Consider the following 26,746-nt stretch of genomic DNA (forward strand, 5'->3'; position numbering starts at 1 on the left):
CGGTAGTTCTCTCCGGTCACCACGGCTTCCGCACCTATACAAACTGACAGATATGAAATAGCATAATAGTGCTGAAAGTGGAGTTAATGTTTCCATAATACTAATGTGCCGCCATACCATATGGTTAGTAATATTTGTTTTAGAGGAATGTGATATAAAGGGTTAAAGACAAATGACACATACTACTGATCTATTTTTAATTATTTCCTGTGATGAATACAATATAGAAGAATTATAAATGCAATAATCATGATAATGGATAATGCATTTGGTTTGTTTTTATATGATGTGCATGATGTGTATTTTATTAAATTTTGAAAAAGGCGAGAGACAAACGAGAACCCTAATAAAATTATAAGTCGAAGAAAAACTGACAGCGTAAATAGAAAAAAAACACTATAAAACCAACAAGTCATGAAGACATTACATAGAAAACTAAAGACAGAGCAACACGAACATCATAACAAAACCAGAGGTTATATCATGTGCTCAGAAAACGTTAGTTTATCTGCTTTACTTATGGTTATATTGCATCACATTATCTACATAGAAAGACACGTATTAATCTATATGTGATTTTCCGTTAACCTTTTTTCTGTTTCATTTATACATACACACACAAAAAAGTTACATTACGATTAAAATGTCCTCGTAGGTCATAATTCAATTTAGTTTTCTATATAAAAATCTAAAAATGTCAATATAATTTCCTTTAACACTTATTTTATGTATAACATCAAATTCATTGAACGACATATAGCATATTCCAAAATAATTTTGAAAACTTAATTCAAAAAGGGGGAAGACCATAAAACACTAAAAAATCAAACGCTAAACTATATCAACCAAAGGAACGTATGGAAAGCAACTGTCATATTCCTGAATGTATCTCATTTATGTATAATAATCTAACAACAGAATAAGCACATTGCATTCCATCCTTTCACTAAAGTTGAACGTATACAATATTTACCTCAAGTTGATAACAGTCATCAACGGAACTTTATAATGAAATTAACAGAAACGTGTCTGTATCAGTAAGTTGATTGATTTGATTTTTTTTCCCATAAAACTTATTAGTTTATTTTCAACATATTATTGAAAATTAATCTAAAATAAGGAGAGCTGTTATGATTGTCAATTAACAAAAAGACAAACGACACCTACTACAGATCTCGGAGAACTCGTAATAACGAAAGAATTGTTCAAAACCATGTGTATCTTATTGAATTTTGAAAAGAGGCGGAAGGCAAAAGAAAACACTCAAAATGTATTATTCGAAGGTAAGTTGACAACGTCAGTGAATAAAACCACGATATAAACTCTTATAACATGTATAACATCAAATTCATTGAATGGCATATATAATATTGCAGAATATGTCAGTGAAAAAAAACAAAAAACCACGATAAGACAAACAGGTCCCCAAGACACTGCTAGGAAACGAAAGACTGAGCAACACCAACCTCACACCAAAACAGGGGTTTATATCATGTACTCCGAAAAGGATATGTGATTATATAGCATTACAGATTGAAACATATTTCCCTATATGGAATTTTCCGATTACCTATTTTTTCAGTTTTATTTGTAGCACAAACAGAAATGTTCCATTCCAATTACCATGTCCGCATACGTTACACTGCGGGTTTTTCCAACAAATCAGTATGAAAAAGATATTTTTTAGATAATGAACAAGTTTTTCCTTAAAATGTAATTATAATTTCCTTGAACATTTATGATATTAGTTTCATTGAATGGCATGTACAAGAATTCCAGAAACAATTTTTAAGAAACTATTGAAATGAGTTATTTTTTATGCAAAAACATCACTTTGAAACTGTATCATTATGTTTAAAATGTCTCCTATACACACGCTTAAATAAATGAATAAATAAATTTTGTACCCCAGACGCGCGTTTCGTATACAAAAGATTCATTAGTGACTCTCAAATAAAAAAGTTCAAAAGGCTAAAATGAAGTACGAAATTGAAGTGCATTGAAGACCCAAAATTAAGAATTGCTATTTAATCCTGATTTTTTTTCAATATTTTTTGTAAGAATTTTTTTTTCAATTTTGTTTATATAAATATATATGTAATTCACTTTAGTGTTATAAATATCACTAAAAACCCTGTGAATAAATTATTTTTCGTTCAGTTTTTTTTTTTTATTTCTTTAATAGCTTCAATGAATAATATTTGAAGACACTGTCTGTAAAGATAAAAGAATCTAGAAACATTGGATCTCCGTTTCAAATTTCGGAAACGACATACACATGTAAGAAAATAGGGTATAGCATGTTAAATAGATAGTAAACCACATTTAGACTGTTTAATATTAACACTATTTTGAAGATGATACTCATACCTTTAGGTCTTCTGACAAAGTAATTTGAAAAATAAAAAGCATTTATACTTTAAGAATAATAAAAAAGTAGTTTCTACACGACTTGCAGACAGCAACAACATGCTTCTAGTGTTTTGAACTCCATATCAATAACATGAATCCAATGGTGATGTTGAATAAAAAACATTGGCATATCTATGTAATACTCTGATTATTTGTTATTCTATTTATGTATTTTATTCGACAGCTATGACTAAATTATTTGATCAAAAACACACTAAAACATATTTATCATAAAGGTCAACAATTTAGGAAATGGATCTGAAAATACAAGCATGTAAAACAACTTTTGATTACAATCTACTGATACAAATCCCTCAAGATATTTTAAATTTTTTTCTACAGAATCATAGATAAGTTTTATAACTTGCTATTATGTTTTTACAAACGAACACATTTTTATAATTTATGAACAACAAACTTCATTGTATTTCACATCATGCCGAAGTCTGAGAACTTTTAAACTATTTACCCGATAAATATATTTTCAGTTAATTGAATATAGGTTTACAACATATTATCAATATAAGTTTTGTATTGGATTATACGTGCCATTAGCAAATAAAATCATCATTTACTTTCGAAAGAAACAATCGACTCCAAGATGAAGGAAGTATTTTTAATAGTGAAATATGTAGAATTATTTTTGACGTAAATATATGATTCTTCAAATCGTCCAAAAAAAGGTCGGAAGAAAGCTTTTATTAAGACACCAGCAATTGCTAGGCTATCTCGAGGCTATAAACATTCGAGGATATTCAGTATCTCTAGTAGAGTCACTTGTTATTGTATGCTTTTTCCAAATGCTTTTTTTGTTTAGAAATTTATATAATTAAATTATAATAGCTTGTGCCACATGCATCAACTGGTAATTGTTAGAAGGGCTTTATGCCTGTCATGTAAAATTTCATTCAAAGAGAAAAATAGGACGTATATTTTTAGACCGAAACTAAGGTTTCAACTCCCTCAGGCAAAGCTGGCCTTAGATAGATTTGGCTATTTTCTAGATCTAAATTTTGTTTATGCTCGGCAACGTTTTTGATCCTTACTTGTTTTTATTTGAACGTATCTGGTGAATCTTGTTTAGATTTCACGCGCCCCTGAGTTACAAAATTATAAGCCTGGTATTTTGATGATTTCATTTTTGCATTTGAACAAAAAGTAAACGTTTCAAATTAAATTCTTTAATAAATCAAGAAAGGGGATACATCTTGGACAAAGTACTCTAATAATATTTACATGCAAAAGAAATCTGAAGGGGGATAGCAGATTTTTTCAGTTTTAAGACTAAAATATTAAGACTTAAAATTGTGATATACATTTTTTGTTCACTTATAAGTGATCATTTTGGGTTCTAGTAAGAGAGTATAATTTTGAAATATGTATTAAAAGATTGAATACACACAGATTTATTACCATACATATCCTCAAATGGTAGTAATTGCTTACTATTGTAACGACATTTTGACATATAGTAAATGTACAGGTATTTCATTTTTGAACTCTTACTTGACAAGACCTTGCATATCACTTTTTTCAAAAGAAACAAATTAGAAGTATGTATAATGTCTACCACACTCGTCATAGAAGTTAACAGTTTTTTAACACTCTGGACATGTAAATTACTTGAACCTTTTCTCATACCAAATGTCAATGCATTGCAATTCACATGGTTCTGACAATAAGATACATTGCCAACTCTTTAGAATATACAACTTATTTAAAAGTTTTTCCCGTACGTATCCTTGAATCTTATTCGCAAATAAATTATTCTCAGGGTATTCAACAAAATATATAAGCCTTTTGAAACATCTCATGTAACAAGATATCAAGTGCTCATGTTTTGGATATTGATGATGGTAGTTCTTCACATATCCAAAGCAAAACTGTTTTCATGAAATATGAACATAGCAATTCTCTACAATCTATATCTAAAGCTATTACGTCTTTCAGAAGAATTTTCATAAGTGTATAACATAGTAATTGTGTATGTGTAAATGTATAAATAAGAAGTTTTTCTGCAATAGAAAATGAGATGCGCCATTCTAATTCTTCTTCGATAGATCCTTTCACACCAATAGGTACAAAAGGAACTCCATGCTTTACAATAGCCTGTATGACATCGTGGCTCGGCCATGAATTATTTGATCGTGTTACCCATTGTTTCGCTGGTGTTATCCATAATTTACTATGTAAACAGTACGCAAAGTCAAGATAGTCATTTTTGTCGGATACACATGACCCATGTACAGTCGAAAACATGTTGGTTGAAAATCCTTGTTTATAGAAAAGGTTTGAAAAGTAGAAATCACCGTCTATCTCCCAACATTCTTCAATGATACTATAGTGACGACTGTGCATTAGACGTAACTTAGTGAAACTTAGTGTATCTTCTATTTCCATTGAAAAAAGTATTTTATCATCATTGAAATAAATGGGTATGTCTTCACAAACCTCAATCCCCTTTATAACTAACATAACATCTAAATCACTACCTCGTATCTCGAGTCCCTCTCCAAAACTCCCACTGGTAATTATTCTATTACACTTGTCACTTTGTAAATGATCTCTGACAGCGTTCATCATTCTGATTCTTCTTACATGCTCCTCTGTACCAACAATGTTTTGACAAAGATAATGATACAAAGCTGTCGGTGCATTTTGTGTGGCTGATTCATTAAAAATGTTACAGGAGAATGTTTACAACATGCACAAATGTTAATTTAAGAATTTGTATTTTTTCATTTTTTGTCGCCAAAAATCTAAAAACCTTAACATTTAAATAGTTATACTTGTAATACAGTTAATTTCTGTTTTGCAAATCACAAACTAGATAAGTCATGACTCTTAAATTGTGAACTTTCCATTTCTATGTAGCAACATTCCAGCAGCGCCTGCATACGGAGTATATATCTCCCAATTGATACGTTATTCCCGGGCTTGTGTTTCCTATCATGATTTCCTTGATAGAGGATTGCTGCTCACAAGGAAGCTATTAAACCAAGAGTTCCAAATGGTGAAGTTGAAGTCATCCCTTCGTAAATTTTACGGACGCCATCACGAGTTGGTTGACCGTTATGGAATAACCGTTTCACAGATAATATCGGATATGTTCCTTATGTCGTAACTACAATATCCTTCCCTTTTCACGAATGTGACTTACCGAATTAGACTATTTACTGGATTTGTAATAACATAAGCAACACGACGGGTACCACATGTGGAGCAGGATCTGCTTACCCTTCCGGAGCACCTGAGATCACCCCCAGTTTTTGGTGGGGTTCGTGTTGCTTAGTCTTTAGTTTTCTATGTTGTGTCATCTGTACTATTATTTGTCTGTTTGTCTTTTTATTTTTGGCCATGACGTTGTCAGTTTGTTTTTGATCTATGAGTTTGACTGTCCCTCTGGTATCTTTCGTCCCTCTTTTAAATAGTGTTGCTATTTATACAACAACCCGCGTTATGGTCCAGTTTTTTATAATAAAGTTTTAGGCATAAACTTTTTTAGCCACAAGTTCTGCTTAAAAGAATTGTTGTTTTTAGGGATTTCATATGATTGGTTGAAGAAAATTTATCTTCATTTGTTAATAGTGCGGGTAATTAAACATTTCTATTTTTCTTTTATTTTTAAAAGTGTTGGTCACAGAACATTTCGTTTCATATATATGTTAACATTGTTGGTTAAAGAACATTTTGTTTCGTATGTTTATAGTGTTGGTTGAAGAACATCTCGTTTCGTTGTCATTTATATAACAAATATGTAAACAGTATGCAAAGTCAAGATATCAATTTTTGTCGGATACACATGACCCATGTACAGTCGAGAAGATGTCGGTTGAAAATCTTTGTTTTAAATAAAAGGTTTGAAAGTAGAAAAAAAACATCTATCTCACCATAGTCTTCAATGATACCATAGTGACGACTGTGCATTAGACGTAAATTAGTGAAACCTGGTTGTGTATCCTCGATTTCCATTGAAAAAAGTATTTTATCATCATTGAAATAAATGTGTGTTTCTTCACAAACCTCAACATGAGATTACCCCAAGTTTTTGTTGGGGTTCGTGTTGCTCAGTCTTTAGTTTTCTATGTATTGTTATGTGTACTATTGTTTGTCGGTTTGTCTGTTGGTCTTTTTCTTTTTTAGCCATGGCGTTGTCAGTTTATTTTCAACTTATGAGTTTGAATGTCCCTTTGGTATCTTTCGCCTCTATTTCAAAAGTGTTGGTTGCAGAACATTTTGTTACGTATGTTTATAGTGTTGGTTAAAGAACATTTCGTCTTGTATGCTAATAAACTTGATTACACAGCATTTTGTTGCGTATGTTAATATTGTTGATAAAAACTATCTGATGCCATATTATGTTTGTTTTTGTTTTTGTTTTTGTTTTCTTTTTTGTCACAAACTAGCTATGTGAATATGACAACAAAATTAACCTTACTATGTTTAGGCTATCACCATTTGTTTGATTAGAAAAAAAATGGTTTAAGCTGAAGTTAACAGTGTATGAAATAGATAACAATGGAATGAAGAGGAGAAAACGTGTTATTCTATAAGTATTGCCTGCCATTTTGATAGACAACTGTACCTTTATTTATCCTGAATTGGAAACGGGGACTCCCATAATAGTTACTTTCGTTTCTATATAAAGTCATCTGAAATTGATATTGAAAAATAAATTTACGTTACACTGACTGTTTATTTTAATTCCGTGACGTTAAAGACGTCTAAAACCTATACTTCCGGAGTCGTAATATTAATAATGATTAAAAAAACCGATTACACACTTATAATTTGACTATAAAGAGAAATACTAGAATTAAAATGTTTTGATTTTTTTTTTCCTTTATTTACACGAAATTAGCATTATTTCTCTTTTATTTCAAGATTCCTCTTTCCGTTACAAAATATTTGTTATCTGTCATTTATCTTCTGATACTTTCTATTCTTCAAAATGTTGTTTCGAGCAAAACTTACTATATTGTTGTTGCTATAAGCAATCGTAATCACACACACATATAAGTTATCCACAAACACAAAAGAATAAAAAAGTTAAACAAAATACCATGGCAGAATAGCGGTATTATTCGATAAGATAATGATTGTCTTACATTCGGCCAATGTTTGGCGCACAGTGAGATAAGTTTTTTAAAGGAAAATAACCAAAAACATTTACCTGACTCATTAAAAGACAATCAGTGTCTAATTAAGTGAAATAACTCTATACTAGCGTGGACGTGTGTTGATTAAAAATATATATTAGAGACGTTCGACATTAGTTATATTTTACTGACTTTAACCACTGCTTTGAAGTCCGCCTATTCATTTATCGTGGTTTATTGTGTTGTTGGTCCGAACCGAAAAAGATCATGTAGATAAATTAAAATATTGCTACACGGAACACTGTAGCGCTCTGTTTGTGTGTTCTATCGCATATCCTACTCAAAACACCTGACTTAACTTATGTACAGCCAGAAGGTAATTATTACTTCAAGAATTCAAATACTTTACAAAAAAATAAACCATGTACTGTTAACATTTTTGACTGTTTAAAAAGCCCAGCATCTAGTGAACCAGCTCCCATTATTCTAAATTGCCAAGAGAAAAAAAGAAGAAAAATAAATATGCAATCTTCTAATCATTACCCCAGAATTCACTAGTTATTTAACAGGTAAAACCTTCAACACAAAATCATTTGAACCTCTGAACTGTTCCACGATTAATGTATTTACGGAATAGAGTGTACCTTGTGTGGGCTACTTTATGTTTTTGAAAATCGACAGACATTGCGTAATAGGAAGAATCAACACCGGTCTGATAATAAAAATCTGATACTTTATAATTATTTTAATCAACTGAATAATGATCCATCTTTATCCATGAAAGTATGCACCATTGAGAAAATGTACCACTATACTAATAACCCTACACGAAGAACGCCTTTCCGAACAGATACGGAGAATTTCTGGATAAGGCAAGTATGTACTGCAATGTCATATGGTTAAATTAATAACATCAAAGGTGTAGGAAATTTGTCAGGTTCAGCCTGCAGTAATGTAAATGTAATTAACATTGAGGTTCTAAAAAAGGAAATCACGAATTCACCAACATTCCAACTGACTCCATTTTCGGAAAATGACATCTGTAACAAACATAAACTTTTAGCTACCTCTCTACAAGCAGAACCAAATACAATGAAAGTTCCAACTATGTACTGGCTTCCGAAGCTACACAAAACTCCTTACAAACATACATTTATTTCGTCTTCAAGCCATTGTTCCACTACTAAACTATCTATTCTACTTACTAGTACACTTGGTACAATCAAAAACCTGGTAATAAATTTTTCAAATAAGGCCTTTGAAAATAGTGGAATTAATAACTTTTGAAGTGTCAAAAATTCGTCGGAAGTACTTGATAGATTGGTGATTTTGAATCTGTTCAAAGTTTTGATTTTTCTACCCTATATACCACTTTGCCTCATAATCTTATTAAGAAAAAATTCACACACCTGATTAAATGGGCATTTAAAAAGTCGGAATGCAAATATATATGTTCGAACTCTTTTAGGTCATTTTTTAGTAACAACAAACAAAAGGACTATGTCAATTGGACTTGCCTTGATATTATAACTGCCCTTGAGTTTTTACTAGATAACATTTTTGTTCGCTATGATGATTCCGTATATCGTCAGGTTATCGGAATTCCCATGGAAACTAGCTGTGCACCACTTATTGCGGACCTGCTTCTGTATTGTTATGAGTTACAATTTATGACTAAAATCAGCAAAGACCCATTGAAACAACATATGATTCAAAAATGTAATTACACTTTTAGATATCAAGATGATATATTGGCTCTCAATAATGACGACTTCAGTATGTACACTAAAGAGATTTATCCTGCCGAACTGACTTTAAATAAAGCTAATACTAACAATGAACACTGCTCTTTCCTGGATCTTGATATCTATATCTTAAATGGGAAGCTTTATACAAAAATTTATGATAAAAGAGATGATTTTTCATTTCCTATTGTTAATTATCCACTTTTAGATGGTGACATTCCCTTGTCACCATCTTATGATGTTTATATATCTCAACTTTTTCGATTCGGTCGTGTATGTAACAACGTATTTGATTTCAACGAAAGAAATCTCTGTATTACTGAAAAAGTATTACACCAGGATTTTCGATATCACAAACTAGTCAAAACATTTACTAAATTTTATCATCGACATCATTCGTAAATATAAATCAACATGCAGACATCTTATACGTTCAGGTATTTCACATCCAATATTTTATGGTAATATTCTTTACAAAGCACAAAAATGTTGGCATTCACCTCAAAAGCTAACCAAACCCTTACACAGACTTATTCGGAAGGGATATAGTTACGATACTGTTGTCAGGTCATTAAGGATTGCATATTTTGGTATTAATATTGATTCACTCATAGGGTCTTTGCATCGGAAATAAACACATTTATTCTAAAACCAGTTGTTGGCATGATACGGGTCATGTTCTTCTCATATATTTTATGATGGCATGATATTAAACCCCTATCGGGAGGGATTGTACTTGATTTTCATATGATGAAGACATAATCTTTAAATCAGTTTAATTGAGGTCTGGAGCTGGCATGTCAGTAACTGCTAGTAGTCCTTTGTTCATTTATGTATCATTGTCATTTTGCTTAGTTTCTTTTGTTACCTATTCTGACATCGGACTCGGACTTCTTTCAAACTGAGTTTTACTGTGCGTATTGATATGTGTTTCTTTATCATGCATTGGCTAGAGGTATAGGGGGATTGTTGAGATCTCACAAAACATGTTTAACCCCGCCGCACTTTTGCGCCTGTCTTAATTCAGGAGCCTCTGGCCTTTGTAAGTCTAGTTTGTTTTTTAATTTTAGTTCATTTATATGTTTTGGAGTTTAGTGTGACGTCTATTTTCAATGAACTAGCACACAATTTTATTTAGGGGCCAGCTGAGGACCACCTCCGGGCGCGGGATTTTCTCGCTGCATTGAAGACCCATTGTTGGCCTTCGGCTGTTGTCTGCTCTTTGGTCGGGTTGTTGTCTCTTTGACATATTCCCCATTACCATTCTCAATTTTATAATTTAGCGAAAAGGACGCATGCTAAATTTCGAAACATATAGATGAACAAAATATAAAAAACACACACACACACACAAGACTAACAAAGGCTACAGGTTCCTGACATGTGACAGGCTCAAACATATGCCCTCATACCGCTAGCAAATTTGAAATGAAATAGCACAAAGCAAAATGCACTGTAAAGCTCCGTTTAAAAGAACTATGAGTCCGATGTTAGAATAAGTTACAGAGCAAAAGTGACAATGATCAACATAAATTAACAAAGGACTACTAGCAGTTACTGGCATGCCAGTTCAGGACATCAATTAAACTGATGGATTCACCATATCAATATAAATTCCAATCCCTACCATTAGTGGTTTAGCATCATTTCATCATATATTATACCCGTACCATGCGAACAACTAGATTTAGAATAGATATGTTTATTTGTAATCTAAAGACCCTGGAAGTGAATCCAATAAATGCCATCTTTTATTACCATACAACAGTATCGTAACATTATCTCGCGTGAATAAGTCTGTTTAAAGGTTTTGTTATCTTTTGAAGTGAATGACGACCTCATGTTGCTTTATATATAATATTGGATGTGGAATACCTTAACGTATAATATGTCTGCAATTGACTTATATTTAAGTATGATGTCCTTGTACCGATGATAAAAATTAATAAAAAGTTTGTGATATTGAAAACCCAGGTGAAATAATTTTCAACATTGCAGAGATTTCTTTTATTTAAATCAAAAACGTCATTACATACTCGAGCAAATCTAACAAGTTAAGATATACAAACACAATACGATGGCGCCAAGGGAACGTCCCAGTCTAAAACGGAAATGAAAAATATTGTTTTTTTTATCAATTTCCTCTTTACGCTAGAGATATAGATATGAAGATTATAATAAGACAGTGTTCATTGTTAAAACTAGCTTGGTTTGATAACTCTCGGTAGTTTACATACTGAAATCATCATTATTGAGAGTCCAAATATCATCCAAATATCTAAAAGTGTAATTAAATTAGTGTTGTCAACGGTTAATCGGTTAACATTCGGAAGGACCGAATATCGAATACCAAAAACGATAACCGGTTAACCGGATTTTTTTCAATTTTAATAGATTTTATTTAAATGTGTATTGAAATCATTAAATAATGTTGTTCTATTTAAAAATTATCGTCGTGGTAATTAATTTGACAGATCAATCGTCCAGTATATTGATTGCTATTGTTAATTCAAAACACACAAAATCAATTAGAACTTAAACAACTTGTCTGTCAGCTCGGGGCAAGATCTTAAGTAAATATAATTAGTGTACATGTATTTTTTAAATAGTAACTTTAAATCAGAAATCAAATTAAATTTTCAATTTAGTTCATTATTTCATTTTTTTTATATAATGTTGCGTAGACCCCGCACATCTGAATGTGGAACCTCCATCGTGCAAGGCTTTGTCATACTTTAAACGAAATGCCAACTCAAAAATTGCGAAATACAAATCAAAGTGAATGTAAATAATGTATACTTGATGGGCGAGTAACAGGCATAATCATTATTTCAAACTGAAACACTCCACATTATTTTCTGAGACACCAAGAGAAAATGAAAGAATCATCGGTTTCAGACATTTTCAATTCGACGAGATCCAAAAGGTTTTTTTACTTTTCAATCTGAGGTTATTACAAAATCCATAGTTGATACAGTGTATTGGATTATCAAAAGTCAATCTTCGCCAGGAATCCTCACAGACAAGCCTTATAATGCCAAAGGACAAACTTTTTCATCGTATTATAAAAACGTACATTTGTAGGGTACTATAGATAGGCATTCAAACATCAACTTTAACTACCGGTTAACCGATTAATCGGTCTAACGATCATCCGAGTAACCGGTTAGGCAAAACTGTACGGTTTGACAACACTAACTTAAATATATGTATTAGGTTTTGTTTCGATGGGTCTTTGGTGCTTTACGACATTGATTTTGTAAAATGTAAAATTACAGAAACTGGTCTCTATATAGATAATGCATAAAGTCCCTATTTTTTGATAACTTAGCGATATTCGGACCCCGTATTTTTCATGGAATAAAACGTCTTATTTGTAATTTTTCCCTTTTCTCTCCGCAATAGGCTATTAAAAATAATTTATCTGCTGTGTATTCGGAAAATGTGCAAATAAAAGAAGTGGCAATTCTTACCTTTCATGTCTTCACTTGTATTAATAAAACATAATATGGACTCATCCAATGTCCAGTTTGAAGGTCATTTGAGTTACTCTGCACATTCATGCACGTTATGATTTAATCAATAATCATGTATGTAAATCATAAACAGTTTGAAGGTAAACTAATAATAACTTATTCATATCAAATTGTGCTAGATTTATTAACAATGACCGGTCCAAATCATGATAAATAATAGGGGTAAACTGGGTAGGGAGAATATGTCAGATATTTTAAGTTCATTTTGTTTGCAATAACTCACAAAAATTTGTCAACCAAAAGATTTGCTATAATTTCTGTCGTTCTAAATTTGTATAGTTTTTGGATCTTTCATTTGCGTATTTTAGGCAATAGCGGGTTTGGGCTTTAAAAGTCTACATAGTTATAGACTTTAAACAGAAAATTTGCTCTTTTAAAACAATAAATATTTCACAAATAATACGTGACTACAAAGTAAAGTCATTTCTTTTACATTGCAAAACAGTTCATTCTGATTGGTATAGTGGTATTGTCATAAAGTTTGTTGAAATGAACAGTGGTAGAGCAAACACCGAATTACCTTCCAAATTATGATTACACACTATTATACACATCAACATATTTATAGTAGAAAGTTTTTTAATAATGCTTATATTCTGTCTATACATGATGTTGGTTGCTCAATATGGGGATATGGTAATGAAAATGAACTTCATAGAATTGTGAAGATGCAGAAAAGAGCTCGCAGGTTTTCACTGGATGTACTAATGTTAGCACATACTGTAAATTTATTCAAAGAGCTACATCGATTAAATCTAGGATTTCTTATCACAAATTTATTCTTGTTCATTTATTTCTTTATAATCAAACACATACATTCCTTAAATAGATAGGTAGTCCAATAACAAACATACACAGGAAAAACGATCTTCTGCATCCAATGTTGAGATGTAGCGAGAGACCTTATAAAAATTTGAAAAAAACATCATTTACATATAGGTCCTCGATACTTCGGAATAAACTACCAAATGAAATAAATTTATGTTAACATCTTGGTACCTATAAAAGATTATGTATAGACATTTTAACTCTACATAATATGTAACAACATCTCTCAATCATTTTTAATGCTTTTGCATTGTGTACAATTTTGTTATCTTGTTCTGAATATTTTACAGACAAGCATTTATCGTGAAAGATGTATAACACGCGATAATAAACAACCAGTACACTGCTCTAATTTCTTTAACCCGTATTAAAAAGATAAATATTATTTAAAAGTATAATTAAACAATTCTTACCGCATTTAAGTATGAGCTGTGGTATAATCGCCAATGAAATAATATCCCTTAGTGTTCGAATGGCGTGTTTAAAGGCAATAACTATTGCTCTACGTACGACCTTCAGAATTGTAAAAATACCATATCTTAAATTATATATGATAGACTTGAACCGACTGGACCAACGATTAACAGGATCCTAATCTATAAATGGCGCACACGTGTAAATAATGTTGCGGGATTAAACATGTTTGTGAGTAATCAACACACCCCATCATCGCCACCCCATCCCCGTACCTAGGATAGTGGTATTGCAGCACAACATAAGAAGAAACTGTAAAAATCATTTGCAAAAGGCTTAACTCAGTAAATCGGTACAATCATGGTAATTTTGTTGAAATTTTTTAATTGTTTATTTTTGTTTAATTCTGATGAATGCATGTGTGTGAAAACGACATTTTTTTGTTGCATGAAACCTTTTAGAAATAAGAAAATATAATATGATGAGAGCTGTTCGTAAATTCCTTTTAAAGGAAAGTTGAATTATTAAATAACTACAAAATATCGTTATAAAGAGTTTCATTCAAAACAATGTAAATCTGTAATTGAAAATGTATTATCTCTTTACATAGTCAAATGTTTAGTGTGTAATTAATTTCAAAATTATTTTTTAAATATCCCTATACAGGAAGTGTAGGTTTTAAATGTCTTGTATATCATTAAATTACAGTAAAGTGTTTTGAAATGTAACTTATGTTTGCAATATGGATTTTCTATGAACTATAAATAGAAACGAAAGTAGGTATTAGGGAAGTCCCCGTTACCAGGTAAATAAAGTTAGAGTTTACAACCAAAATGGCAGGTAATAACGCATTTTCTCATTTCATTCAATTGGTTTCTATTCAAAACTCGGTTCCTTTACAACAAACTTTAGCTAAAAATAGCAATATACAGTTAGGAATTAAAAATTTACCCTCAGGCTGATAATTTTTTTTCCCTTTCTTACAAATTATATATGTGCATTACATTAGTTTCTGAGGCTATGGCCGGTCTGGCTATGAAAATACGGACAGTTAAACAGCAAAAAGCCCACACAACATGTTAAAATAATTGTGATGTTCTTATAAACCCACTTTGAAGGCTAAATTAGTCACCACCTGCCTAGAACTGATTTTGTTTTCACAAAAACGTTCATATTTAAAAAAAAATACACCGTGGCAAAAATGCGAAATTACATTCCTAATTGTGTGTTTCCACCTTAAACTTAAAACAAAATATGTCTGTATGCCTTGTATACACTTCATCTTGTTATATCTTTGTTGAATGATAGAAACTGGCATGCTCGTACGGATACATTTATTATGCCTTATAAAAAACAAATAAGAAAAAAATATAGGTTGAAAGAACAGGAAAAAGGAAAACAAATAATTTCCGAGAATCTCATCCTACAGCATGGAGAAAGCACAGGTTCCAGGACGTTCGTATGAAAAGTGTATATCCTAATCTTTCTGAAAACTGACGAAATTACGGTCTGAAAGCTAACTAGAACGTACGGTAGCGTATTTCTATGATATGACTACCCAGCAGGCACGCAACGTTGAACCAACGTTTAAAATATGTTGAAATTTGGTTGTAGCGTTGATCAACGTAAAACCAACGTTGTATCAACGTCAATCCTATCAACGTTTAAATCACGTTGTTGAATCAACGTTGATTTGTGGTTAAAAACATCAACGTTGAACTGTCAACGTTGAATCAACATTGAGTTTAAGTTGATGCTTTCAATGCTTTAATTGGTTGAAAATAAAACGTTGATAAAAGGTTTATTTAAGGTTGATGACTTTAAGTGTCGACCGAAATTTTTATTTAAGATGAGATTGAACCAATTTTGTATAGTTCTTTTTGCTTTTATTTCACTTTTTATTTATATTGGTTTACTGATGTTTTTGAATAAATTCAATGATTACTGTTGCATATATAAATTAATCTTCAAATTGCGATACAATATTTCAATAACGCGAAACAGATTTCTTTTTCCGATTGGCGCATGCGTATGAGGCCGACATTTTGAATTTATTTGCGCCAATTTGATTACCACAACAAGTTAACAGTTGCTCTAAGCAGTGCAAAGTAAGTATAATTATCATTTATTGTTTGTTTTAATGATAGTTATATGATAAATTAATTAATATAAACATTAATGTAGCTGTAATTATTCGCTGTCCCAGCAAGTATGAGTATACTATAGTGATTTAAGCAGATCTATCGGATATAATTTATAATTATACATGTACGTAGTTGTCATTATCCAGCAGGCAAGATACAAATTTTTGAAGCATCGGGGAACACTTTGACCTTAAGATATATTTGTACATTTAATTGGGTGAGGCAACTTATAATGTAAAAACTTGAAAAAGGGGGATGGGGTTTATGAACAATTATTTGGCAAAAAGCTAAAGCGTATGGCAAAGTATTCTATCATTGCAGATACAGAAAGGTGGATTTTTTTTAAATACCATGGAACATCGTAGAAATTGAAGAATTTATTCATCTGGCAAATAATTAAAACCAATTATTGAAATGCACCTATGTGATCTCAAACTCGCTCTTTTATATGTTGATGTAGTTAAAAGTCAAAAGATTTACAACACATGGCATTCTTGACCTTGAAACAAAAAAAAATCTTTTCTTTTGATCAGAATAGATGTCACTCACAGCATGTATTCCGAGGATTTATTAATCTTGGTATAAGTGAAGCAATACGGCAGATAAGAAACACGTGTGACCATAACAAATTAATACACAATCTTACTAATTTCAAAGTTGGTATGATGCAGGTATATATGTCTCTGGTATATGATAACGTCAAAATAAATGCTTTATCAATTGACAGTATTGAATTATTACAGCACAAAAAATTCAAGGAAATGGTAAATATTCGATCCTTTAGTTTTAATATCTAAACATAACCTATATGCATGAATACGTTAATTTTATAACACGTATCACGAAAGACTGGAATTTATTGCAGTTTGAAGAAGAATGTAAACAAAGTTTCAAAGTTGAACTACTTCTTGCGTTAAGCAACCATGCCGAAAGTATCTATTGATGAAGAATTTAGGTATAAAATGACATGTATCAATATAATTAATTATACGTGAATAATATTTATTTTGAATTATATTAAAGTAAAGCATCTAATAAAGATGACCATCCAAAGCTTTATCTGCGGAAAAACTAAAAAGTGTATGGATCCTATCATGCAATATAGGATGCGTTGTTTTATGGATGTTTTATAATAACAATTGGAGTTGCTGTAAAGAAATCAGTGCTTGTTGGGCATTATTGTATCTTAAGAGGAGTAAGTGTCAAGATCTCGGTGCTTGCGGTGCATTATTGTATCTTAAGTTGAGTGATTGTCAAGATCTCGGTGTATGCGGTGCAATATTGTATCTTAAGATGAGTGACTGTCAAGATCTTTGTGCTTGTGGTGCATTATTGTTTCTCAAGATGAGTGACTGTCAAGATCTCGGTGCTTGTGGTAAATTATTGTTTCTCAAGATACGTGACTGTCAAGATCTCGGTGCTTGTGGTGCATTAATGTTTCTCAAGATGAGTGACTGTCAAGATTTCGGTGCTTGTGGTGCATTATTGTTTCTCAAGATGAGTGACTGTCAAGATCTAGGTGCTTGTGGTGCATTATTGTATCTCAAGATGAGTGACTGTTAAGATCTCGGTGCTTGTGGGGCATTTTTGTATCTCAAGATGAGTGACTGTCAAGATTTCGGTGCTTGTGGAGCATTTTTGTATCTCAAGATGAGTGACTGTCAAGATCTCGGTGCATGTGTGGCATTTTTGTATCTCAAGATGAGTGACTGTCAAGATCTCGGTGCTTGTGGTGCATTATTGTTTCTCAAGATGAGTGACTGTCAAGATCTCGGTGCTTGTGGGGCATTTTTGTATCTCAAGATGAGTGACTGTTAAGATCTCGGTGCTTGTGGTGCATTATTGTATCTCAAGATTGGTGACTGTCAAGATCTTGGTGCTTGTGGTGCATTATTGTTTCTCAAGATGAGTGACTGTCAAGATCTCGGTGCTTGTGGGGCATTATTGTTTCTCAAGATGAGTGACTGTCAAGATCTCGGTGCTTGTGGGGCATTTTTGTATCTCAAGAAGAGTGACTGTCAAGATCTCGGTGCTTGTGGGGCATTTTTGTATCTCAAGATGAGTGACTGTCAAGATCTCGGTGCTTGTGGTACATTATTGTTTCTCAAGATGAGTGACTGTCAAGATCTCGGTGCTTGTGGTGCATTATTGTATCTCAAGATGAGTGACTGTCAAGATCTCGGGGCTTGTGGGGCATTTTTGTATCTCAAGATGAGTAACTCTCAAGATCTCGGTGCTTGTGATGCTGTATTGTATCTCATGATGAGTGACTGTCAAGATAAAAAAGATTGAAAACCCATTAGCTTATTGTGAGACCTTTAAACTATGATTTAGGATTAAAATTAATTATAAAGCCCTTGATTCCCGGAGGCCGAGTTAGGGACGTTGCCGGCCCCATTTGAGAGAACAAAATGGTTGATTATATAAGGAATCACAGAAGGAAGACTGGAGCAGCTCCCCTTATGCAGTCAGTGGACCCCCTTATGAAAATTGCTGGATCCGCCACTGATTCCAGAATCTTGTTGGATTCTGCAGGATAAATTTCCTGTAATGCTACAATACAAATAGTTGGACTTAGGGTTTTCAACCAATTCATGAAAAAAGTAAAATCACAAAAATACTGAACTCCGAGGAATTTAAAATTCATAACGGAAAGTCCCCAATGAAAGGTTTTGGAAGTCCAAATTTTGTACGCGTTTTTATTTTAAAGTTAAAGAGGGAGTTAACAATTTAGAATTTTTTTGTAGATGATGTCTTACCAATAAACCCATGTCTGAAAAATACATATCGGGTAAAAAGAATAAACATGCCTTTGGTGGTTCAAGCTTGTTTGACATAATAAGGGGGTGAGTATTGAAATATATACCATTGTTTTTCCACATTAAAAATGTGTGAGATTTTGTCACAATTTCTTTAAAATGTGCTCTAGCATCTTTGTCTACTAAAATCTAGTATAGGTTTTTTTTTATTAAAAATATTTATTCTTTACCATCTGAACTCAAGTTTTTAAAAAAAAACACATGGTCGCTCTTGATAAATTTTTAAATAATCAAGTTAATATGATAAAGATAGTACAATTTTTTTTTCTGTTGCAGATGCTGTAGTTACGAATGACGGAGACCACAATATGGAACTACTGTGCAAGATGCCTAAAATATGCCCCTGAAATATCTGGGAATGTGTCTAGCAGAAGGACTAATTTTTTTAAATAAAATTAAGTATTCAGTTTTTGTTTGTTTGAAATTGTAAGATGCATATGTGAGCAACTTGTTGTATAACTACTATTTTATGTCACAAACATATTTTGTGTATGACACAACAATAAAGTTTAAGATTATCTATGCCTGGTAAGGTTAATAAGTTGTGCCTGTTCTTCTTGTCAAGTCTTGTATTATAAATACCAGACGACTCAGAAGTGAGTGGTCTCCTTACCAGTATTACCGAAACAAAGGGAATGACTTATTTTCCACTTACAGCTAATTTCCTAATGCTTGTAGAGTAAGACTTTGGTAAGCTTGCTTGCTATGTTTGTATAAACGTTAGCTCAAACATTGTAATTAAGATTAACATCTGCTAACAATATAGACAGGCATAGTTATTCTGTATAAATTATATTTAAAATTTGATTGGACGTTATCCCAATAACAGTTGTACAATATACAAACAAAGCAAGCAAGCTAACCAAAGTCTTACTCTACATGCATTAGGAAATTAGCTGTAATCATAAGATGTAGAGAAATATAAAAAGGGAAATATTCGAACAAGCAGAAATCTCATTGAAAATATACTGATAACGGTTCAACCATCATTCGACCTGATTTCAACATACACTGACCATAGTCCAACCAACATTCTACCTGATTTCATCATACACTGACCATAACTCAACCAACATTCGACCTGATTTTAACATACACTGACCACAGTACAACCAACATTCGACCTAATTTCACCTTTCATTGACCACAGTACAACCAACACTCGACCTGATTTCAACTTTCTTTGACCACATTTCAACCAGCAATCGACTAGTTTTCAACATACACCGACCAAATTTAGACCAAAATTCAACCTATTTTCAACGTTGGGAGCTGACGTTGAATCAACGTCATATCAATTTTCAATCCAACACTACTTTTCAACATTGATTCAACGTTGAAATCTGACGTTTATTCAATGTTGAATCAACGTTGTTGTGCCTGCTGGGTAAGGTTTCCTAATTTTCATCAGGACGTGGTTTTGACTTTTTTTTACTATTCGTATGCTTTTCTTTATATCCTAGAAAAAGGCTCCGCTTCCAGCTCTGGCGGTCCGGATCCTCTGTCATTAGAGCACCACCTTTTCACCCAATGGAAAGACAGTTTTATAATATTGCATATTCTACTATGGTTTAAATAAAACATTTGAGTTTACGTCACCTCTTTAAACAAAATGTTTATATGCAGCAAAACAAAACGACAAGTTATCTGTATAACACATATTTGTGAACATTTTTGAAGTATATTTGATTGTGTAAGCCCTCTATTAAATATAATGTAACCTTGGAAGTTAAAAGTACGAAACAAATAAACCCACACAAACATATGCACTCGTATTTCGTATTTAGTTTTCTCTTAATATAGACAGGTTTCAATTTTGCTAAAAATGGACGTTTTGATATATATATATTTTTATTGTAATATATTAAAAGAAATGCCACTCTTTGATTCGACTTAGTCTGAACCATACTTCACCAAGTCAGAACCATACTAAATCAAGTATTTACAATCTTTAACCAATTCTTAATCTATCTTTGGTAGTTTTTTCTATTGAGATTCCTATTTCTAGAAAATTTGTTTCCCTTGGCTAGAGATTCGACAGCAGGTACTATTTAAGAAATTAAATTAACAGACAAGAACAATCAATGTAAGGTAAATGGTTTTATGGACGCACAAAACGTCGTATCATGCCTATTTTCATTATATGATTTGCACTTGTCATTTTGTGTTATGATATGCATTTACCTTTATATGATATGCATTTGTCATTTTGTGTTGAGCAATCATGATATTTAGGAGATAACTGTATTGTATTTTAAGCTACGACGGCATCAATTGGTGATTTGATGGTCGCAAAATAAGTTTACTGGCGACGCGTTAGTGGAGCCAGTAAACGGGTATTTGCGACCTTCAAATCACCAATTGATGCCGTCGGAGCTTAAAATACAATATTGTTATCTCCATTCTAATGAAACTGACAGAAAGCAACCTCAAATCATACATTTAAAATCTGTCATACGTCGTCTGCGCTTGCGCGTACATTTTCATAGCATCAATTGTCAATTGATGCCATGAAAATATATGACGTTATCCAATCAAATTGAACGTAACAAGCGATGTTGCATTAGAATCTTCTGTTTAGTTCATCAAATGATGTCAACACGTCCTTATATGTTGGGTTTTCTTAGTAGTTATGGGCAATAACCATAATTACGAATGATGACTATTAGAACGATAACTATCTACGGCAAAGCTGATTCTGATCTGCTTCTCTGGAATTACTATAAACCTGGCTCAAATCTGTAGCTATCGTTTGGAAAATGGTCGATATTTTAAAAGAGATAAACATTGGCTCGTTGGTACTTCGTTTTCAAGAAAAATCACATGTTATACAATTGTTGGAAAATTGTCAAAATATGAATTGCAAAGAATAGGTTTAATCGATGGGTCTATTACAATCAACATACTGTTAAAGATAGTGAACTATTAGTCCTCGACTTTGTATTCAGCAACTAGGGTGCACATATTTGATCTTCCAGATGATCTTCTGCATTTATTATTTTTGAAGTGCCAGAATACTGGTTCTGATATATAGTTCCCACCTGATATCAGCTTCCGAAGGGACAATTTATAAAATAAAATGAGACAGTGCAATTTAACAAAAGTCAAATGTTCGAACATTTTGGAGGCAGATTTACATCCATTAAAATAGGAGATGATTGAAGAAATTCTCAGCTGCGGCGAAAATATGATAAAATAACTATTTTTTTAAAAGAAAGCTGTACCGGTTTATGTCGTCCCCCATTTTGTGAATTGCCGCTTTGACTTAATTCATTTCCTATATCAATTAAACAACAGGTATTTTAAAGTATCATATTTCCAAACGATTGTGATAAAATTTTCTACTTATGCGTAAGGATGCCGGAATGGATTATTGATTAGTTAGTTACTTGATTAATTGTTGTTTAGCGCCACTTTTAGCACCTGTGTTCTAACTCAAGGCGGTTAGTTTATATTGGTTGAGGAAGCCGTAGTGCCCAGATACAACCACCAACCTACGGTTGGAAAACTGACAAGTCTAATTAAATAAGATTGGAATCGAGCATAGTTACCTTCCTTACCTGGATTCGAACTCACAAAGTAGTCGGGGTATTCTCCAACCAGCTCTTGTATAAATTGATCTAAATATTTACCAGATAAGGTTAAAACGTTGATTTTTGTGACATTGTACTATTGGATTTATTTCTAAAAAAAAAGCACATCAGAAGCTGATACGAGACTGTATCTGCTAGATCAGAAACAGTATTCACATTTCTAGAATATAAATATGCAGAATATCCTCAATGTCGAGGGCACCTAATTTTTATAACTGTTACCATATATCTAAACTTTGCAAATCATATGTTGATAATTTTTGAACAATAATATGACATGTGGTTTTTCTTTAAAACGTGGAACAAATGTGCAAATGTTTATCTCTTTTCAAATCTCAACCGTTTTCCAAACGATAGCTACATAATTGATCGTTCTAATCGTAATGTTGTTTATTGACTATAACAACGATGAAAGCACATCATATAACGACGTTTTGACACAATACAATGAAGTAAAAAGTAAAATCACAAAAATACTGAACTCCGAGGAAAATTCAAAACAGAAAGTCTCTAATCAAATGGCAAATTCAAAAGCTCAACCACGTTAAACGAACTATCTAAATGCACATAATAATGAAAATGGACATAGCAAGATAGTTTTAGTGTTCCATTTGAATTAATGTTGACGCACATTTTTTCTGATCAGAGGATGCAGCAATTAATAGCTTTGATTAAAATATATTATGAACAATTGGACCAACTGTCGAGGTATGACAAAACTCAAGCATAAGGGTTTTTTCAGTAGTTATATTACAACTATTTCCATACACAATTATACAATTTTTGCCAGATGTGATGAAGAAATAAGTAAATCTTAAGTCAATTTTTAAGACTTTTCAAACACACTTAATCAATTTGTTTTACAGAATCAACAACACAAAATACATCAATAGCTTTGTATCATTATCTATGTCAGAACGTTGTTGGGTCAGAAGAGCATGTAAAAACTTTCAGGATGATGAACAATGTCAGAGATCATTTTCAGAGCAACAAGAAGTGGTCATTTATTACCAGTGGAAGTTTTGGAGAGGGACTAGAGATGCGTGGTAGTGATATAGATATAATGGCGGTATTAAAACATATTGAGGTATGTGAAGACACACACATGGATTTCAATGCTGATAAAATACATTTTGCAATGGAACTGGATGATACACAACCAGGTTTCACTAAGTTACGTCTAGTGAACAGAAATTGCCCGAGTATTTTAGCAGACTGTAAAAATATCGCTAGTGATTACTACTTTTCAAACCTTTCATTTAAACAAAGGTTTTCAACCGACACGTTTTCCACTGTACATGGGCCATGTGTTTCCGATGAAGATGGATTTTTTGACTATGCAAACTGTTTACATTGTAAATTTTGGATAAAACCAGCAATACATTGGGTAACACGATCAAATAATTCATGGCCGAGGTGCGATGTTAAACAGAGTATTGTGAAACACGGGGTTCTCTTTGTACCTGTAGGTGTGAAAGGATCTACACAAGAAGAATTAGAATGGCGAATATCATTTTCCGTTGGCGAAAAACTACTTATGTATTCATTTACACATACACAATTACTATGCTATGCACTTATGAAAATTCTTCTAAAAGACGTTATAGCTTTAGACATAGATTGTAAAGAATTGCTTTGTTCATATTTCATGAAAACAATATTATTTTGGATATGCGAAGAATTACCTTTATCAAAATGGAAACCTGAAAACTTGATATTTTGTTACATGAGATGTTTCAGGAGGCTCATATATTGTGTTGAGTACAAGGTTTGTCCGCATTATTTTATTCCTGAGAATAATTTATTTGAGAATAAGATACAAGGACAAGCACAGGAAACACTTTTGAATAAGTTGTATATTCTAAAAAGTTATGGTTGGCAATGTATCTTATTGTCGGACCAAATCTCAAATTTGAATGTATTGGCCTCTGATAAAAGCAAGGAGACAAGGTATTTAGATGCCATGAGTGTTAAAAGATTATTAGATTCACAAACTTTGTCTTGCGACATTTTTCTTAATATTGTTCATTCTGTTTTGGAAAAAGTGATATACAAGGTCTTGTCAACTAAGAGTTCAAAAATCAAATACTTGTCTACATACTATTTGTCAAAATTTTGTTTCAAAAGTGAGCGATTTCTACAATTGGAGGATATGTCATGTAATAAATCTATTTATAAAGAGTATAATAGTTATATAAGTACTCTTCTTCTTAAAACACGTCACGACGCTGTATCTGGATGGCTGATGTTAGCTTCGTTTTTCTATAAAAGAAAACAGTACAAAACAGCTCTTCACATTATCCAGTATTCTCTATTAAAATGTACACCGGAAAAACTTCATCCATTCATGCAGTTTTCAGATATTCATTGTGAACTAGTTAATGTACCTGTATTTAGTGAAATGACTTATGTTCAGTTATGTAAATATTTACTATTAGATTTAGTGATCTTCAAAATCTGTAAGTTACAACCAGATGAACTACAAAAGGAAATATACGAATTGATTCCTCCAATAGTTTATTCTCATTTTCTTCGGTTTTTGTGTCATTATCATTTAAAAAATAGCAGGCAATGCTGGGATTCTCTCCGGGATCTACAGTTGACTATAGATGAAAACTATTTTATAGCCACTCCCATATTCAAAGCTACATCTTTCTACATCCTCGGAAGAAGTTTTCAATTGTTAGGCGACATAGAATCAGCGAGCCAAGCTTTTCTGCAATCAATAGAATTAAATCCATATAAAAGGTACAACAGTTCTTTCCGAAAAGTGTCATTGATAAGCTGAATGGGATTATGTATTATGATATTTTGATTACCGTAATGTTTTATTCAAACAACTTACTATTTTATCAAATGCCATACACTGTTATATTCAAATTTAATGTATACTTTGTTACTGTAAGTCTTAAAGTTTGTAAATAAGAGGAAAACAAATGATAGCCATGTTCAAGATGTATACACCTATTCATTTTATTCAAATAAATCACTACACCTAGACTGACATGTATTCAAGTTATGGTGGTTTTTAATTTAAAGATGATGATTATATTGCTGCTTCTACTGCTGATGGACTTTCTACTGCTGATGGACGTGGTTTTAATTTTGTTTCTTAATCATTATTCAAATGTACATTTCACAATTCCACTGTATCATAAAATGAAGTAAAGACTGAATTTGTATGGATCTAGTTAATTTATTACTTTTCAAATCTGCTTGTTGAATTAGCTGGTAACTGCAAATCATATTACATTCATGTGAAGTGAAAACGATAATAGATTGACAAGTTTTGCTCTATATTCATAACTGACTTTTTAACGACTTCTCAGCTTGAGAATTTTTGTCTAAATGAAAAGATTAACAGTATGACTGTTATCTCAATGATATAGACAAATACATTTCAAAATATTGCTTTTGCCCTGGGCGCCAAGCAAACAATAATAAATCAACAAAACTAGACACCGGAAAAGATGACCTACAGATTTCACAAAATTGACATAGCTATTTATACAATGTGAAATAAGTTGAACACAAGTTAAACTATATGTATAATGTAATTATGTTGTTACAGTTTTGAAAATTTGAGTTTGTGTCCGTTATTGTTGTGTATCTTGCCGAAATTGCTTGGTATACACGTTTAAAAATGTCATTGAATGTTTATTTTCTTGTTATGTATAGTCCATATTTTACCACCCATGTGCATAGATTGAATAATGTTTTCTTCCGTAATAGACAGATGTTCTATTAAGGTCAATTTGACGTTGACGTGCTAAACGTGATAAAATCAATCATAGCATTGTCAGATTGTTATCGACTCCTGAATTTGAATGTCCTTTTGGAATCTTTCGCCTCTCTTGTATGGACAATAGGAACTTTTTTATACTATAAGAATAAGGGGTTATTAGCGTCATCTAGTTATGTTCATTAAGGTTATTTTGACTGTGTACGCGTGTGAAACTTTAGGGAAGAATTATTTAGAAACCGAAGTACTAATGGTTATGGTTTGTAAATGAAAAGTTGAGTTAACACATCATTTGTTTTCGTTATCTCATCACGAAATAAGACAAAATATAAAACATTGGAATGATTACCAAATAATGAGTAATTAATAAAAAATGTAAGGTAGTGCAACAATTCTTTATGAAAAGAATGCAAA

The 26,746-nt window shown here is 32.1% G+C and overlaps 1 protein-coding gene and 1 long non-coding RNA gene across 2 annotated transcripts; both read left to right on the forward strand.

Moving 5' to 3' along the window:
• The first annotated feature begins 14,819 nt into the window (after positions 1-14,819).
• On the forward strand, positions 14,820-25,772 carry LOC127714574 (uncharacterized). Its single transcript, XM_052220644.1, has 2 exons — positions 14,820-14,874; positions 23,457-25,772. Exons 1-2 carry the CDS (start codon positions 14,868-14,870, stop codon positions 25,376-25,378), a joined length of 1,929 nt encoding a protein of 642 aa, XP_052076604.1. The 5' UTR covers positions 14,820-14,867; the 3' UTR covers positions 25,379-25,772.
• Positions 15,941-19,312, forward strand: LOC127714575 (uncharacterized). The gene is made up of 3 exons (XR_007987799.1): positions 15,941-16,142; positions 18,926-19,024; positions 19,274-19,312. It is a non-coding gene; the product is annotated as an uncharacterized LOC127714575 (long non-coding RNA).
• Positions 25,773-26,746: the final 974 nt, after the last annotated feature.

Source organism: Mytilus californianus, unplaced genomic scaffold (genome assembly GCF_021869535.1).
Source record: "Mytilus californianus isolate M0D057914Y unplaced genomic scaffold, xbMytCali1.0.p SCAF_9, whole genome shotgun sequence".
Taxonomy (NCBI): domain Eukaryota; kingdom Metazoa; phylum Mollusca; class Bivalvia; order Mytilida; family Mytilidae; genus Mytilus; species Mytilus californianus.